The following is an 18,015-nucleotide window of genomic DNA, read 5'->3' as shown; positions in this document are numbered from 1 at the left end:
CAGGACTCGGCCTGGGGGCGGATCCGCCCGGCCTGAGGGGGGCGCTGCGCCCCTGCCCCGCGCCTTAGGGCCCGGCTGCGGCTTCCAGCGAGGCCTGGGGCCCCTCAGCGAGCCCAGCCGGAGCGTAACACCAAAATAAACACCGCGGTGTAATAACGCAATAAAGAAATACCACAAAGCCTCCACGCTTTATTTCTCAAAGCCTCGCAGCGCTCCCGCTCCAGGGCCGAGCAGCTCCGGGGCTGCCGGAGGCTGTGGCCATGGCGGGGCGCCGCGGGCATGGCGGGGCAGGGGGAGCGGCGGCAGCGTGCGGGCAGGCCCGGGGCAGGGGGAGCCGTCCTGGGGGCGTCTTCGTGGGGGGACACGGGGAGGGCAGGGAGCTGGAGGTCCCCCATCAGCACAGTCGCGGGAGGAAGGCCGCAGCCAGCCCCAGCGCGAGGAGGAGGATGGCGGGGCTGCTGCCCGGCGGGCTCAGGCTGCTCTGAGGCATGGTGCTGTTGTTGGTGGCGGCACCGCTGTTCACCTTTTCGTGCGCCTGGATGAAGGGCTGGAAGAGAAAAGGGGACAGTCAGGAATCGCCACGCGTGGGATCAGGCAGCAGCGCCTTGGGGGGAAATCCCCGGCGGGACCCGTCAGGCGGTGCCCCGGTGCCAGACAGGACGCATGGTCTCCTCTCCCCCAGCTGCACGCAGATCAGTCAGCTTCTGGGTTTTCCCTCTGCATGAAGTAAAACATGCGTGAAGCCTAAACGTGAAGCCCAAAACAAGCCCTTGCCATGCCGTTACCACAATTCTAGCCAGGGGCTGTTAGAAATTGTGAGTGGGGGAGCAGGAGTGAGGGGGTGGCCTCCTCCTGTCCGCGCCGCTCTGAGGAAGCGGCTGGGGACGTGGGGCCTGCGAGCCCTGCCATGGAGGATGTGGGGCACAGAAATGGAGCTGGGAAAGCCCCGTGCTGGAACCAGCGGTGAGGAGGAGAGAACCCCTTCCTGTTGGTACAGTGGGCTGTTGCAAGCGGTGGCATTGCAGTCACTGTGTGAAATGATAACGCAGCTGGGGTGGAAATTTCAGGGCAGTTTCCTTCCCTCTCTAAAGAGACCCTCCCTTCAAATTAGGGCATTTGCTTGAATTCCTCCTGCCCTGGCTGTACAGAACCACTTTCTCTGGGGGGTCGGTGCAAGCAAGCAGCAGTGCATTTCATTGTTTCTCAGCCCCACTGGGTCTCTCTGGAGCTGGAACAATGATGAGGATGGGGACAGCCCGCAGTGCCATGAGGAAGGGGTTCGCTTCTCATGGGAAAGTAAACAACCTGCAGACGGACGAGGGGATGAGGGAACTCTCTATCTGTGCCCAGTGTCCCTGTAGCCCCACGGCCGTGCCTGGTATCCCTCCAGCCCCACAGCCATGCTCAGCATCCCTGAACCAGGCGTGAGATGGGGACAGGGATGGGGCCAGGATGCGAAGGAGAAGCTTCAAGATGGGACGGAGAGCTGAGAAGTGCCAAGGTTACAGTATACGCACAATGCTCTTAAGCAAAAAACACTTAAAAAAGCAACATATAGTAGTATTTAAACTTTGCAGACTACAGTGGAAAGCTCCTAGTAAGACAGCCAGGGTTAAATTCCAATAGGAAATATAATGCTGTTTTCCTGCTAGCGGCAGAAATTCTCCCACCAGTTAACTGGTTAACCCCCCAAGGTTACCCCCCTCCCAACCGCTTCCATACCCAAGGGTTCTGATCTGGCTGCCCCCCAGCTTTTGGGGTGCCCAAGCTCCCCTGGGCTGTGGAGTTTCTCTTACCAAGCAGAGGGCGAAGAGGGCAAGCAGGAGGAACAGGTGGGCACGCTGGAGGGGCTGCATGGTCGGTGCTCGGTGCACAGTTTGCTGCGACGCTTCCTCATCTGCTCGCGGTGATTGCAGTCGGAGGCTTTAAAGTGCAGCCGTGGCCCCATCGCACCAATCACACCTTCCTTCCCCATGCCACTGCTGCTGAGCATGCCTTGCCGCCCAGAAGGGCAGCTAGAATCAAACCCATGGCGATTCAGGCAAGGCATCGAGAAGGCTGCTGATGCTGCAAGGGAGAAGGTTCACGGGATGACATGAGGGGCATGCAGGTGGGGATGATGTCCCAGCCCATCTCCAGCAAAGGCAGCTGGAGCCTCTCGCCCTCCCATTTTCCACACCATATAACACTGCCTGCGGCACAACACCCCTGGGCTGAGGTCTGCCCCCATGGGGGTTTCTTGTCATGAGCTCCGTGCCTGTGTAGGACCAGTGCTTGTTACAGGTTAAAACCTCCTGCTGCACCAGGAGGGTTTGCAAACATCGCACCTGGTAACAAACCTCGTCCCCTGCAGCTCAGGACAGGAGCTGGGCTCAAGCTGTTGCTCGGAATTTTGGTTACAAACACGGATGACAGGGAGGTCTGATCCAGGTAGTGGATGGGGATGATGCTTCCTTCCAGCCCCGACACCCTACTGCTCACAGCATGTCTCTGAGCTCCAGCACCCATCTGACTGCAGCAGCAGGAAACAGAGGCTTATTTTAAGACAGGTTGAAATAACTAAAGCTGACAAAAGGTGACGAGCATGGGTGTGAAATGCACTTGTCTTGGTTTTGCAGTTGTGTAGCGCATGCAGTCGTGAGCCTAGTCCACCCAGCGCTGACAGCGCCTGAATGCAGCAGCACACCTTCGCTTTATTTAGTTCGTCTTTGCACGGTACAGAATCGTCAAAATGAAAGGCTCCTGCAGACAGCAAACGTGCCATAAAAAGTGCTGCCCCTCTCCAGGGAACGAGGCCGAACTCTGCACAGAGCAGAGAGACGTGGCGGTGGGATGGCGACATGCAGGCCAAGGGCCCTCTGGAAGAGCCACGGCCGCAGGCACAGGGTCTGGCTCAGCCGAACCCAGCTTTGAGCCAAAAAAAGGGAAAATTTGTGCAGCGTGCAATGCCTCTGGGGTGGCCTGCGGATGCAGACCGTGCCCGTGGGAGGGCAGGGGCGCGCAGGAGGTGGCTAGGAAGAGGAAACGTCGGTTTAGCTGCCATTCGCTGCGCCACGAAGCGTGGAGAGAACCCCTAAGCGAAAAACAAAAAGTTTAAAAATCGCCATGACGGGGCCGGTTTGCAGGGCAGGTCGGGGGGGGGGGGGGGCGGAGCGGTGCACGCCGGGACTTGTAGTCCTCGAGCGGCCTCTCTGCCCCACGTGATCGGCGCCGAGCCAATCGCAGCGGCGCGGCGTCGCCGCGGCAACGCGCGGTACACAAGATGGCGGCGGGGGGCAGCGGGCCCGGGGCTCGCTGAGGGCAGCCCGGGGACCCCCCCCACCCCGCGGGGCCCCAGCAGGTAGCGGGGACAGCGGGGACAGGGCCCAGCCGCCGTGTGTGACTCTGCCCTTCCTCGCTGCAGCAGGGCAGGCTGGCTGTGCGCCTGCGGCGGGACTCGCCTGCCCCCAGCCCAGCGCTGCGCTCCGCTCCCGGTTCCTCCTCGTTGCTCCCAGGCAGCCAACGCAGGGCGCACCGCGGGGAGCTGAACGGCTGCTGCTCGAGGCCAGGCTGAGCCGCGGGTGCGTGACCCCCCCCCCCGGCCAGAAGGCGAGCAGTTTGCACCGGGAAGGCGGGCTGGCGAGGAAAAGGTCTGCGGTTCAGGCGTGGTTGGGCAGCCTGCTCAGTCACGTTTAAAAAGTTTGCCTGTCAAGCAAACCTCCCCCCTGATTAATGAACTTACCTTTTGATTCTACATATTCTCTCCTCATTTTTAGTGAAAGGGCAGAGCTAAGTTGTTTGCGTCTTCTGGTAAGGCTTTTTTTTTTTTTACCATCTTACGTGTTTTGCAGCGATCGTGGCTCTTTCTCCTACATGTCCAAAATCAGATAAGTAACAAAGGGTTTCCACATCCTCAGCAACCCCTAGTGCACATTAGAGCTTCATCGAGTTTTACAGTTCCATTTTAGGTCACATCCTTCCTATTAGATCTTAGAGCAAAAGCCGTCTTTCCACTGTCAGTGAAGGCTGCTGCTTCTGTTCCTCCCAGAGTGAACTTTTTGTTAGCGCAGCTCGGTGTCACCGCTTTCAGCCTCACAGCACAGCACAGGATGCTCTGCATTAGCGTCATGGTCTCCTTCTGCTAGCCCCGTTTTGTGATCGCTCTTTCTGGCTGCTGAGATCGTATGTTCCCTTGGGTCCTGTGCCATAACGAGTGCCCTCATACCCTTATTATTTTGAGAGTGCTTATGGGAGTGAACAGACCTGGGCCGTTCTGTTTTCTCCTCCCCTCTCGTTCCCTTAGCATAACCGTCATGTTTCTTTACCTCCTTTCGGAGAAGTCATATGCAAAATGCTGACCTGTTTTCTTTCTTCCATGCTCTTTGTGCCTCTTCTCAGGTGACAGCCTGTCTCCTTGGTCAAAGAACCCAGAGCAAGGCAGTCTCCCCTCCTGCTCAAGGGGGACGATACTGGAAAAGAATACACAGGGTGAAGTCCCTCAACGGTTAAGGGGTTCTGGGCCATCACAGCTTCTTAGTGACAGTCTCAGGTACTCAATACCCCAGGCCAGGGCTAATTTGTGTGGTCTCCCTCTCACATACACAGCATGCTGTCAGTGATGCAGCCATCCCCCTACCCACCAAGGGATTTGTACCCAGCACCCACCAGAGGTCCACACGGGGTACTCACAAAGGTCCTGTGGCAGAACTGGAATTCTTGGATGTAGTCCCCTGTGGTGCAGATGTACCTCCGATAGCAATTGCCCTTTTAGAGAGGTAACGTGCTATATTTGTGTTTTCAGGCGCAGCTCCCGCTGACATGGAACTCATGTCATCCATAATGCAAAAAATCAGTCTGTTGGAACAAAAAATAGATAAACAAGCACAAGAAATCCAACTGAAGGTAAAAACCCTGGCTTTTTCCAGGCCTGTTCTGTGTCCTGCTTTAACTGTTCGAGCCAAGGTAGCGATACACTTGCTCAGATGTAGCCTGGTCTGTTAATTAGACAAATAATCCTTTGCAAAGCAACAGAGCAGTCATATCAGTCCTTGACATTGGAGACTGAACAGTCCTTGCTGTGCTGACCCTGCTGTGACTTTAAGAATTAATGACTCGCTGCATCCTTCCACTAATATCATTATCTGTTTGACTTCGGACCTTTCTTTTCTTCCTTTTGCTTAGACAGTAAAGTCGTCCTAGAACAGGCCTCTTTGTAATGCTGCAGTTTAGAATAAATAGCTGTGGTTTTTTGTTGGTGGTTTGGTTTTTTGTTGGTTTTCTTTTTGGGGGGGGTGGGTGGGTGTTTTGTTTTTGATTATTTGTTTTTAGAAATAAGAGGGTGCGAAGACGCTGGTTTGGCTTCTAGATCAGCCACTTCCAGCTCAGAGCACGAGCTGTGCCTGAGCAGGGAGTACAGGGACATGAGACCACATCTCTTGTGCAGATGGCGGCGAGGAAAATAGGTTCTCAATGCCCCTTACCTATTTTTGAAGCACTGTGTTATATCCCACCCCTCAGCTGAGCCTGATGATTCGTGAGGCGATACAGCCTTTCTAACCCTAATTTTGCCCATCTGAGAGAGTATGTGCAGCACTGACTCACCCAGCCAGGACTAATTATGCAGACTGCCTCAAGGTCCTGAAAGCAGAGGAGCTTAACAAGGTCATTATTCATTCTGATCCTGAAGGACAGGAGGATTGCTGAACTTGAAGAGAAAATGAAGACTCTTCAGAAAGGAGAAGGTAAAAAAATTGTTCTGCCCTTGGCACCTTGCTCCTACCTGTGGGAGAGTTACAGGTCTCCTGGTACTGCACCAGAACAGGCTTGGAGACCTTCCCTCTGAGCCATCCTTGCCTTAAAAGCCCAAGAGCCTCTTCAGTGAGCGAGATCAGTTACACACGTGGTGCTGTTTGCCAAGGTAGATTCTCACTTCATCAGTTACTCTGCTTTTCTGGTGCAGTGCAAACATTATTTCCTGACCTATTTTCTATGGCTTACTAAATTTCCATGAGCAAAAAACAACCACAAAGGTACCTGAGGATGGTCAGAAAAAAAAAAAAAAAGAACAGTAACCACTGCAGAGTTCAAACAGGCTGGGGAAAAAAAAAAAAAAGAGGACTCACAGCTAAGCAAAACCAAAAATCTGCTTGCAGTTGCAGGTCCAGGCTCACTTGTCCTGTAAGGCAGCCTACCTCTAAATTGAGCCCAGCTTTGAGTGAGTCACTGGAGTTCTTTCACCCCTCTGTTGCTTGGAATCCAGTAACTCTCCAGCTGATCCCAGATACATTTCCTACGATGGCTGAACTATCTTATTAGCACAAAGCTGCGGTGAATTCTCTATTTCCTGAGCAGAGAAAAATACGCCTATCAAACCACAAACACGTTTTGTACCTCATCGTACATTGTTCCAGCTATTAAGCCTAGGTTTCTGGACCCAGCTTTAGTGGACATCTGCTGACGTTCGGAGAAGTTTCTTATGACTAAGCCAAGCAATTCTCCTTGTATAATTGTGAACAGCACTGCTCACATCAGCTTCCCGCAGCATAAAACTTCACCAGCCTCATTCACAACTATTTTTGAGAAAGATACGAACGGGCTAAAAGTGCTGCAAGTCAGGTTGTCAGGGACCAGCATGCAGAACTCACATTGAGTTCCTGCGTCTTACAGGCTTGAGTTCATTTATGGTACAGGCAGACTGCTGGGGCATCTGCACCGTGGGACATGCATTACCTGTAGCTCTTCTTTAAGGCTGTGCACAGAAAAACCAAGTCTTCCCTTTCAGATGCTCCTGACTCGTCCACAGCAGAGGATCTGGAAATGAGGTGCCTTCAGCTGCAGACCCAGGTCTGGGAGATGGAGGTGAGATGTCTGCTTCACTTGCTCTAAGCCATCCGCGTCTCTGGTTTGAGATTGTTGCAGTCCCAGACTGCTTGGTTCTTTTCAAGCTGCCACTTTGATAATCACAAATCTTCACCTCACCCCTCTGAAAAGAAAGAACAGGTTGGATGTGAACTACAAGGTAATCTGTTATTATGTTTATTTTATACACAGACATTTAAGCCTCCTCCAAGCCTCTTCATTTTGATTTCAACGACCGTAGAAATAGTCTATGCAGCTATTAGGCACTTGGGAAACTACTGTATCACTACAGATAGTTTCATTCTCCCTTTAGCCTGGTACTTCTATTCTGTCAGAGAGTTTGTCTGTCTGCCAAAGCCAGGTAAACTTAAGAGAAACCTTCTCTTTCACTTCTGCTTCTGGTGCTCACAACTGCAGCCAAGTACTCTCAGGCTTCCATTTGTAGTTTTCTGAAGGTCTAGTTTTCTGTTGATCTGCAACACTGGCTCGTGCTTTCCTCTTACAGCGGTTCCTAAATGACTATGGTCTGATTTGGGTTGGAGAGAGGCATGAACAGCTGGAAGATTTACAGTCACTCAAAGATGAAGACCTGCCAGCAAAGAGCCTCTGGAAGCCAGGTAAAGCATCAAGGCTCTTTGCTGAAGCAACCATCCTAGCTCCCCTTGTGTGCTTAGAGAAGGTATGACACTCCTTAGAGCAGATAAGCAGGCCATCAGAATTTGTGATCCTGTGCTGGGTCTTCACATCAGTCCATGTCTCTGGGACAGAGACATGGAACAATTTAACAGGAGCTAGGCCAGGCAGAACAGTGGTATTTTATATATCGAAGTTTTATAAGCCCCATCTGAGGAAAGAGGAGAGAACCTGGTGGCTCAGCCATTTGGAAGAATACCCTCGCAGCAGCTGCTTCCTGGAGAGTTCACATACGCTAAACGTTTGAAGCTCGATTGCTCTAATAACACTGACGTAAAATGGGTGGAAAATGGAATCAGATGCTTTGTATATATAGTAGCTGTAGCAACTTACCCATATTGTCTGGCTCCATCAGAGAGTATTGTTTGCCTTTCCTCCCAGCCCCTATGTGAGTGGTTTAATTGGGACCTGATTGTGCTGTGTAGGGTCCAAGCATATTTGGCAAAGGCTTCTTAGGAAGTGGTAACAGAGAAAAAACAAAATAGAAAAATACTTGGGCTATACAGCCAATACTGCTTCCTAACTGCTGTACAAATATTAGCTAACTAATCCATCCCTCCCTCAGATGCAGACTGGGTAAAGCAGGAGAAATGTTTTCATGATTTTTCAGTTACCCTTTTTACAGGAGAATTTCCCCTCTCCTATTTAAGGCAGCTTTTTTTCTCACCTTTTTCAGATCTTAGAAAAGCAGAACAGAAAAGCAAAGGCCATACCCTCTGCCTTTCGTTTCCTCTTCTTATCTCATTCTTCTGTCCATTATAACACTCCTACCACTTTACCCTGCCACCCTCCTCAAACACTCAAACATCCTCAGCAGCATCCCAGCAAGAGAGAAATCTGCTTTAGAGGGGGAAATCTGCTGGTGACTGGGAGCACGCAGCCAGCTGTGTTTACACCGACATTTTTTCGTCAAGTCTGCCCTATTCCATTTATCCAGCCTAGATACCTAGTTCCTCCCTCCATGCATTTTGTAGCACCGCAGTTAAGGGACAACACTTACGAACCCACAACCAAACACAAGCTGCTGGATGTGATTGCTAAACAGCTGGCTGCACCTTAGTTAGCAGCAGAGTTAAACTGGCTTGTAGGCAAGAGGGTTGTTTCTCTGCTACTGTGCCTTTGTGGTTTTGCACACGCCCATGTAAACCTGGCAGCCCTGCACCACAGCAGGATTGTTGCACCATGCTTTGCAAAGGTATGAAAGGTGAAAAATGGAGGCAGCGCTGACAGCCCCACTATGCTAGCATTCAAAGGCAAGTCAAACACATCCGCCCAGAGGTGAAAGTGGCTCAGCTGGCATCTCCTTCCCTCCGTAACTCTGCTCCTTCTGCCACAGGTGAGGCAGTTGTTTCCAAACATGAGATTGATTTTGATTTAATCTTGGAAAATGTGAAGGATTTGAACATGCTAGCTGGAGAAGGCATTTCTCAAATTGAGCACACGCCTCAGGGTGCCCGGCTGAGACAGCAAGAACCCCTCCCTCTTACGCTGTATCAGAATGGGATCGTCATGCTCGATGGACCCTTTCGGTCCTACGAGGAACCATCAGCACAGGTATGGAAATGTTTGTAGAGGAATTAATGAATCTTAGCAGGGTGACTCTAAGCCTAAGTCTCAGGAAAGGGAATATATAAGAAGAGGGTGTGAGAGTTCATCCTAAAAACAAGCAGCTACCGAGACCTCCAGCCCCTCACCCGTGTTCCTACTTGCATACCACTCTAGTATGCAACTGTGTCATGATTTATTAAGAGATGAACAATCTGGGCCGTAGGTGCAGACATTTTGCACAGCAGTAACAACACAAACAGGAACAGCCCAGGATGTAAATATTAGTCATCAGATAAAGAGAAAATTTGAGGTATGACCATGAGCTCTTGTTTTATTTCAGCAATGCCTGCAGGATATCATGGATGGCTATTTCCCTTCAGAGCTGCAGATGCGCTACCCTGATGGCATCCCTTTTCAGGTAAGGAGTGCAAAGCCCTGTTCTCATCAAGTTTTTGAAAGAAAGCGGTCTGCTTCCTAAGAAAATGGTTCCAGTTTCTTTCCCTTTCACCAATCTTCTGGATGTTCCACACAACAAACTGAGTTTAAGGCTTCTAAACACAGCATGCAAGCAGCTAAGTTCTCTGCATGTGTGTCTTGGGGAAAGGGTGGCTAGGAACACACCTGTGAGCCGTTAGAGGAAGCGAGTATTTGCGCATCAGGACTGAACGGTTTCTGTGTCTCGGTGAATCTTGGCTCTGATCAAGACTTCTGAGAACATAACAGGCTTTGCAGAAGAGAAGTAGCATATGCAGCATCTGAAGAGCTGTGCAACAACAACAAAAAAAACCTCAACTAGTTCACCTGCAAGAGCTTTTAAAAACAGATTGAACAAGCATCTCTCAAGGAGGTTGTAGGGAGAGTTTATTTTGCCATAACTTAAATGGATGTAGGCACCTGAGGTTCTTTTGGGTCTTTTTTTTATTTATTTCTCAGAAATAGCAAAAAGCTAAAGCCACATTTTCAGACAGCTTTAAAGGACTCTAAATTAGGTCTTCAAGTGCAGCTGAAACGTAATGAAATGTAAGCAGGCAGGCCACAGGGGTGGCACACCTGCCCACCACCACGAAGAAAGCAGGACACATCTGCACAAGCAAGTAGAAGGTCAGAACAGCTAGCATGAGCTGGTAGGTGGGGAGGTTAGAAAATCAAATGGAAGAGGAAGGTCTGTGCAAGGTTCACGGGTCTGTGGTTCCCTGTACTACCTTCGTAGCTGACTACATCTGGAAACCACAGGGCAGTATCTTAACCCAGACAGGAAGACTGCCCCTATTTATACAGCTTTCCCCAGTGCTGGGGGCCTCAGGCTGGCACTCTCCGTCCCTTGATTTGTTGGAGCCTCCTGTCAGTCCCCACTGCAGCTTCTTCTACCGTCAGCCAGAGCAATACAAGTCTGACAGTAAATCCCTCTCCAACCCCAACCTGCTGGTTTCACATCTCTTCCCGCCCTAAGAGCATTATTAAGTGTGGAGACAGAGGAAAAGTCAGGTCCCAGCACATTTCTTACAGCTTGTGGAAAGGGGGGAGCTGTCCGGTGCCTGTTGAGATGGATGAACGACTTGACGGGCCATCTTAGGGACCCGAGGGATCGTCCAGGATTTGCTTTCTTAGCCTACAGGACCTAATGGTACATTTCACTGAGTTTGGGCAGCTGGAGCAGCTTCCAAGGAAACATCTGTTTCATTTGGGGTTTACAGCTCCAGATTGTTGCTAAAATTTATTGTCTTCTGATACAGTAAGAACTGCAAGTCAGATTTGCTTATAGCCGTTGGCCTTAATTCAACAGGTCACCGACAAAAGGGATGTGGTATTTCAGGAGGGAGACCTTCCATGGAGTTTCCCTGGCCTCGGCCAAGCTGTTGGCCATTCAGAATCACGCAAGGTGCAGGAAACCGACGAGATCCCAGGTAAATTCCTACACCTGCCTTGAAAACGCAGCTCCCAAAGAGGAGAATCTAAACCTTACCAGGGCAGTCCAACCTGCAAGAAGTGAATGTGTGGGGTCTCAAAGAAGAAGGCAACACTTCTGGGTCAAAACCCTGCACTAGTAGCCCCAGTATTGCTTCAAAAATTAGGCGCCAACCAGCACACGTGGTGTCTTCTCACCATTAAGTCTTAAAGAATGAGGCATGACAAGCCACGATAGACTAGAAGATCAGTAGGTTTCCCAAAATGTATCTGGCTCCCACCTCTCTGAAAGCCCAGGCTCCTTCTGGCTTCACCCTTACCATCAAAGGATGTCAAGGGAACCGTGCATGCCTGGGCAAGAGTAACTTGCAACCACTCCAGTTCTCCTACAAGCTCATTCCATAAATGGGGACATCTTCCAGCTAGACCAATCTTAGCTGTTCTGAATGAATGATTCCTCTTCAGACTTTCATGAGAGGATATGAGACATGAGGTCAGGCCTCACGTTGCTCATTTTGCTTCTGGATTCTAGCAACCTGCAAAGCAGAGCCATACCTGCTAGATACTGTCACTGCCTGGAAAGCCAAATGCAGTGGAAGAAAAAAAAATAATTGCCCAGTGACACCACAGAAAGATGAACTCACTCCTACAAATACACCCTCACAAGATGAAAACCATTTCCAAGCCCGTAAAGTCATAGTTTCAGTTTTTTTCTGTTCACAGCAGGACTAACAAGGAATCTGCCTGTTGCACATCACAGGTGAGCTCAACAGGCTGCACAGTCACTCACTGGTTACGTTGACAAACATTTAGCGGGCCAGAGAGCGGGACAAGCTGCTGCTGGGTACACCCAGAGCCAGCCTCTGCCTAGCTAAGGGAGGTTAGAGCTCTCTCTGTTGGCTGATCTGGTCTCTTTTCACCAAATCAGTCTATTCTGACAGAGAATCGTCAAAAGGACTGTACACACACACACATCTCCCTTCTGCTCTGGCAGGTCCCAAACCCTCCTCGAAGCAGTTTCTGAACAAACTTTCTAAGTCCTCAGTCCCTGGAGGAGAAGCGATCAACATCCGAGACTCAGTCAGAGCAACACAGCAGGTATGAGCGGGCCCCAACACCACCCAGACGAGGCTGGCAGCGATTCCTTGGGCTCAGTGCCCTGCCCAGTACCGTGTACCCCTTCCTCAGGCCTCTCTCAGCTCTGTGTAACCTCCTCCTCCCAAAGAGGCTCCACCAGAGCACACGTGGCACTTTGGCACCTGCTCCCGGGTTTTTCTGGCGCTGGTTTTGTCTCCGTGCAGGGGAGGCAGTGGTGACACTCGGTTTGGTTTCAGGGCTCTGATGGGATGTGGAGCAACAGAGAGATCTTGGTGGAGACACCCAGACTGTCTGCCCTGAAGAGGTACAGGCACAGCCCCGCCATCCCTGCCTCGCCACGCTCTCATCTTCCCCCTATTCAGTCACTGCAGGTTTTTTCAGGGGGTTCTGTCGGGCAAGTCCATTTACTTCCTCATTTATCTTGTACCTTGAAAATCATTTTTTTTTTTTTAAAAAAAGGCCAAGTTTGGTCTTTTGGGAAGAACCTTCCTTCTTTCACATCTCTAACAAAAGCTCCTATTGTTTAAAGCGTTACTTACTTATTGCAGCAAAATACTTTTCCCGACAGCAAGCCAAGGCTTAAATATTTAAAACCATCCAAAAAGCTGTTTGCTAAATGGGAGAATCCCTCCAGGAAACTGATGTGCAAGGGGGAGGTCACACTAACAGCACTTTTTTCCACTCCTAGTCTTCCACGCAAGACAAGACCCAAATAGCTGATGAAAAAAACCCAAGCAGATTATTTTTAATCAAAAAAGTAGGGCAAAGATCTTACCAGACAATCTTGATCTAAAATAAAAAAAGCAAAAAAAGGTCAGCAACCTTCTTTTCCAGGCACATTTAAGCAGCGAAAGCAAAGCAGCAGTTTGGTCTGTGGGTCAGTTTGCTTGCACCCCGTCAGGCCATGCCACTCCTAAACGAGAAGCCCCCCTCCCCAATTCAATTACCCCAGCACACCAGAGGCTCTGCCTGTTAAGAAGAGCTCGCAATCTCTGCTCCTCAGCTAAAGAGGCTTTCTGACCTCCAGGTTAAAGAGAACCGAAGAGGCTGGGGCTCCTGCCCCTGAAATCTGCACTCTCCGCATAAAGTCTGAGAGCGGGGAGCAGACGTACACCGTGAGGATGCTGTTCACAGAGACCATAGGGGAACTGCGCCAGCACCTTGCCCGCGCCAGGTAGGGCGAAAGCTTCCTCCCTCCTTGCTCCCCACCCCGCTCCGTCACGCCCCAGGGAAGGCTTTGCAGCTGCTGCTCAAGGCTCTGGAGCCGTGCTTCGAGCAGAGCAGCCTGCACTGAGCTGAAGGGCTCAGCCCCAGACCCCAGGAGGTCCTGGGCACCTTCTGCTGCTGCTTTGGCTTCTCCCAACACCAGATGTGCTCTCTAGCACCGCTGCCAGGGTTTTAGCTTGGAGTATTTCGGAGAATTATAGAACATCCAAGTTGGAAGGGACCCATGAGGATCAGGGTCCAACTGCTGGAACTCCAGCTCCTTTTTAATACCCACCTTTGACAAAAAGCTGACACATCGGAAGAGATGCCTCTTGTCCTCTCAGAACTGCCATCCTGCCCAGGTCCATCACTGCCCTCGCTTCCTTCCAGCTGCTCAGCAGCACTCACTGGCCTGTCGCCACCATTCCCAAGGTGTTGGTGCAGCCTGGAAGCTGAGCTGCTGCCTTCAGGCCAGCTGCTGGACAAATGCCATTCCTCGCTCAGCCAGCTCGATGTCCCAGCGCACTTCATACTGCCCAGAGGCTCACCCATCCCCTTGGGGACCATTCCACATGGCTGTGGGGATCCCTTTGGTCTCCCCTCCTGTCACAGGCCGCAGCCCTGGCCTCTGTCTGAGCCCACAATGAGCTCACTGCTGGGATCTAACGGCCTCACTGCAGCTGGGGAGCCTGGAACAGCCGCCCTGCGCCTGGCTGCATGCAGTGAGGGCAGGAAGCCTTGTTCTGCTTGGCCTGCGCTCGAGAAGCAGCCTCTCCCTCTGCTCTTATGTAACTGCAACTGGATTAGGCAGAGCATCTCAGCAAAACCTTGGGGGATCTTGTGCATAGGAAAGATTGCGCTGTTCTTTCCTAGGGGTGGAGACTCCAGCTCGTATGAAATCATCAGTACCTTTCCCCAGAGGGTGTACGCGGACAACTCCAGGAGCCTGCAGGAATGCGGCCTGATCCCCAGGGCCTCCTTGCTGCTGCGGAGAAGAGACCCCCTCCCACGAGAGGGGCAGGGCTGTACACAGCGTAACAGCTCCTAGAGCTGCTGCCCTTGCACTGTGAGCTGTGTTATAACCTCCCCCTGGCTGGCAAGAGCAAGAGTTGTCTTTCCAGATCCAGTTTCACCGCGCCGTTACCTGGGACGGAGAGGAGGGCTCCTGCTCTGGCCTCCCTTTGGCACGGGGTGCCACGTGGCAGCCCCAGTCTCCCGCTGCCTTGTGGGTGGGTGTTCTTCCCCAGGCAGTTGGGTTCCTAACACAGGGGATTTCTGTCAGCTCAGAGACCTGGTTTCTCACCTCTGCCGAAGGTTATGCAGGCTGATCCCTGCTCAGGAAGACTGGCAGCTTTACACTGGTACTGGGGCAGTCACTGGCTGGGCTCAGGGACTCTGGAGCAGCACTCCTCTCCGGGCAGGACAGCCACACAGCCAGGGTCAGCCTGCTTTCCACACTGCTGTTCCCCCGAGATTTCATCTGCATTTACACCGCGAGAGAAACAGGCTCAGTTATATGGTCTCGAGCAATGGCCTTGGGCCACCGCACTGCTGGGACCGAGCCAGACCCAGTGCAGCCAGGAGATCCTGCTACTGGGTTTCCTGTACGTGAACAGCTTCTTCCCTTGGACAGCCCCCAGCTCCAGAGGGGCTGAGGCTCACAGCTACACCGAACGAGCCTGCCGTGGCCCTGAGCTGCTGGCCTTCCTTCCTCCCTCCCTCCCAGCCCGCTGCAACAAGACACCGTGTCATCGGGGAAGAACATAATCCCTTCGGTTCTTCTCTGCTGAACCCCGAGAGTAAACCATCTTCCTCTCCTGTGGGCTGGGGCCGTGCTCTGCAGGCCCCTTTCCCAAGACATTCTTCCCATTTCGGCTCCGACAAGTTCCCACTTGACTCCCAGCTGACAACACTCCCACTTGTGCAAGGCAGCACCTTCAGGCAGGTTCCCCTTTAGCAGAGGCCCAGCACATGCTGCCACGCAGCCCTCATTAAAGGCTCCCAGCATTTATTTAGTTGCAATTTCCACTTCCGTAAACTTCGAATTAGCTACAGGAGGAGGCAGGATCCCCTGAGCACTTCCTGGAACTGCTCTGCCTTCCCCAGGCCCCTCTGCCTGGAGCTCGGCCATGCGCTGCTCACACGGGAAACACCACCAGCACGGGCCAGCTGCTTCCACAGGCTCCCTGTGACCAGTGACTCAGTCCCACAGCTGTAAACGAGCTTCCTTCTTTTTTCCACCTACAGCACATACAGGAGTGCACCAGGGACCCTCCTACAGAGCAGCCTTTTCCACTGCCCCTCTGCTGTGAGCCAGCCTATAAACCACCAGGGAATTTTTACGCTACAGGTTCGTTTTTCTCCCCATGGGTCTGTCTGAAGCTGTCCCTCCCCCATGCTGTCGTTCTTACCCCACGCAGGAGAGGGCTGCTTGAGAGGTACCTGTCACTACTGCACTGCAGGGGATTCAGAGTCCCACGAGCCTTTGATTAGTGGCAGCAATCTGAGGTGTTAAGGTCTTTGTGTCAAGCTGCAGCAGCGAGTACAACTGACTCAGCTCCTCCGAGCTGGAACTGACTCAGAATCGTTATGGAGGATGATGTTTAACCTGTAGTCAAGATAAAACCAATTTAAAAGAAACCCACGAGTACCAACACGAAAGGTACAGTAACATTTAATAGCATCTCGGAAGACGACACTGGTTATAAACTTGCTTTTTGGCAGGAAAACAAAATGCACTTGGTCCAGGTTGCAAAAAGCCAACTCAAAAAGGAAAGGTAAAGACAGCTGCAGCATCAGCTGTTCCGGAGCAGCCCTGAGCCATTAATGCTCACGAGGGAGCCCTTGCACTGCAGCAGAGGGCACCGAGGGAGCAGCACGGGTCCCAGTTTTGGGCCTATCCATCCCCCTCACGCAGCCTGCCAAGGGACACGAGCCTTACACCTCAGCCCCAGCCTGCTCCGTGGCGGGCGGTCAGGCCCAGCTTTGTGCAGTATTTCTGCATTAAGTTAAAACAAAACAAAAATTAGTCACCGTAATTCTGTGCAGTTGGGATTAAAAAAAAAATAATAAAGGAAGTGAGGCAGCAGGATTTACAATTGTAACAGCAACCGGGGGAAGTGGGAAGTAACATGCAACCTTAAGCCCTTCCCTCCTAAAGCAGAAGCTCTCCCTGTAGAGGAGAGGGCTGACGGACAGCTGCACTTCGCACAGCCCGAGAGGCTTTGCTGTTTACAGAGGCACTGGAAGCTGCGGAGTGAGCCAGGCCCAGCTTTGTTCAGAGGCCATGCGCAGCGAGCGTCAGACTTTCTTTGGATCCCTCTGAGATGATGTCGGGGTTAGGCAGGAGGGAATCGTAGGCAGCTGCAAGGAGGAGTTTTGGTCGTGGGGTTTCCCTGTGCTGGGATACAGGTCATGGTGCCAGGACAGTGCTGACAACCTGGAATCGGATGTGGTCAGAGATGAGGGTGCTCAGGAATGCAGGTAGAGTCCAGGACGGGAGGGGAGCCTGGGGCTCAGGCCAGCTTCAGGAATTCCTGCAGGGTGTTTTGTTCCACCGCTTCCACAAAGAGCTCGTAATCCTGCAGGGAAAAGCCACGGGGTTGCTCGCAAACAAGAGGCACGCAGCCCAAACGCTGCGCGCTGCGCGCTCCCTCCGATCAGGCAGCGCGGGGTCCCCTGAGCACGCAGCCCAAACTGGTGCCAGTCAGAGGGAGGATGACGGGGCAGGGCCAGCCCCGCACGCTGCAGCCCCGCTGCCCAGGGGTCCCCCGACTCCCAGCACGGGCCCCATTTTTGCAAGCCATCGTGTTCCAAGTGCACGTTAACCCAGCCCACGCCCTGTCAGTGTACCTCATGGGAAATGCCTTTTAGAAGGCATTTTGACACCACTTCGAGCACAAACAAGGGCACAGGATTATTCCACGCCCCCCAGCTTTCAGGGTACCTATCCCCAGGGCAGCGCAGGAGCCTCACCCCGCAGTAGTGGTCTCCGTTGACGATCTGGGGCGGGATGGCTTTGGGGTTGCCTGCCTTGGCCCTCATCTCCTCCCGAAGAGCGTTGTCCTGGGAGATATCCACCAGCTCGTACTTGATGTTTTTCCCATCGAGGATTCTGGTCACTTCACTCTGTTGGGATTTGATCTGGAACCCCGGGTGAAAGAGGCACGTTATCAAGAACTGGGGAGGAGCTCAAAGGGTAAACACACACCCAGTGCGCCAGAGATGCCCAGCACACAGAGCTCCCACTCCTTACGGGCCGCAGTCCACCCTACACCTGGCCAGGGGGCTCGGCCCTTTTTTTGGGGGGAGACACGCAGCACAGAGAGCCGAAACCCAGGCGGGCGGGGACCGGGCACTGGGTGATGCACGGCAGGAGGCTGCAGAAGGAACACCCGGACTGGGGCGGCGTGGGGAGGCTCACGGCTCCGCGGGGAAACGACAACCACCCAGGAAAGGGACCCCCCGGGGGCTCCCAGCCCTGCCCCACCGCCACCCCACGCCCCGCTCACCTCCCGGGAGCCGGTCACCGAGGTGCTGTAGACCTTGAGGGTGCTCATGCTGCGATCGCGGCCGCTCCCTGCGCGCAGCCCAGCGGAGGGAGGCTCGGAAGGCGGGTGCTGGCGGCCCCTCCGCCGCCCGGCATGTGACTGCGGGGACCAATGGGGCCGGCGGGCCCGGGCATGCGGTGTTAGCGGGGCCGGGACCGCAGCAGCCCTGCCCGGGAGC

General features: G+C 52.9%; 3 protein-coding genes across 7 annotated transcripts; 1 reads left to right on the top strand and 2 right to left on the bottom strand.

Annotated features, from left to right (window-relative positions):
- Positions 1-169: 169 nt before the first annotated feature.
- Positions 170-14,726, bottom strand: LOC308182509 (uncharacterized protein). 3 transcript variants are annotated; one of them, XM_080567317.1, is made up of 6 exons: positions 14,591-14,726; positions 6,709-6,961; positions 4,669-4,833; positions 4,339-4,448; positions 1,797-2,067; positions 170-547 (listed from the first exon to the last, which is right to left on the bottom strand). In XM_080567317.1, exons 3-6 carry the CDS (start codon positions 4,815-4,817, stop codon positions 520-522), a joined length of 558 nt encoding a protein of 185 aa, XP_080423443.1. In that variant the 5' UTR covers positions 4,818-4,833; positions 6,709-6,961; positions 14,591-14,726; the 3' UTR covers positions 170-519. The 3 variants fall into 3 exon arrangements, 2 of the variants coding, with proteins under 2 accessions (XP_080423443.1, XP_080423444.1); XM_080567318.1 differs by lacking the exon at positions 14,591-14,726 and adding an exon at positions 13,583-14,267; XR_013941840.1 differs by lacking the exons at positions 4,339-4,448; positions 4,669-4,833; positions 6,709-6,961; positions 14,591-14,726 and adding an exon at positions 3,722-3,862 and having other exon boundaries at positions 1,797-3,073.
- On the top strand, positions 4,392-16,424 carry UBXN11 (UBX domain protein 11). 3 transcript variants are annotated; one of them, XM_080567274.1, is made up of 12 exons: positions 4,392-4,528; positions 4,781-4,881; positions 5,666-5,720; positions 6,761-6,837; positions 7,343-7,454; positions 8,867-9,084; positions 9,419-9,496; positions 10,862-10,982; positions 11,978-12,081; positions 12,318-12,385; positions 13,109-13,255; positions 14,161-16,424. In XM_080567274.1, exons 2-12 carry the CDS (start codon positions 4,798-4,800, stop codon positions 14,333-14,335), a joined length of 1,239 nt encoding a protein of 412 aa, XP_080423400.1. In that variant the 5' UTR covers positions 4,392-4,528; positions 4,781-4,797; the 3' UTR covers positions 14,336-16,424. The 3 variants fall into 3 exon arrangements, with proteins under 3 accessions (XP_080423400.1, XP_080423399.1, XP_080423401.1); XM_080567273.1 differs by having other exon boundaries at positions 12,318-12,475; XM_080567275.1 differs by having other exon boundaries at positions 4,491-4,528; positions 5,671-5,720; positions 12,318-12,475.
- SH3BGRL3 (SH3 domain binding glutamate rich protein like 3) lies at positions 15,946-17,986 on the bottom strand. The gene is given in 4 exon segments (XM_080567321.1): positions 15,946-16,868; positions 17,263-17,430; positions 17,799-17,905; positions 17,908-17,986. Coding segments are annotated over 4 exon segments (405 nt in total). The 5' UTR covers positions 17,972-17,986; the 3' UTR covers positions 15,946-16,802.
- Between the last annotated feature and the right edge of the window lie 29 nt (positions 17,987-18,015).

The sequence above is a fragment of the Anser brachyrhynchus genome (assembly GCF_964034855.1).
Source record: "Anser brachyrhynchus genome assembly, chromosome: 24".
NCBI lineage: Eukaryota > Metazoa > Chordata > Aves > Anseriformes > Anatidae > Anser > Anser brachyrhynchus.
The sequence above is the reverse complement of the archived record's forward strand: the minus strand, read 5'-3'. Positions and strand labels throughout refer to the sequence as shown.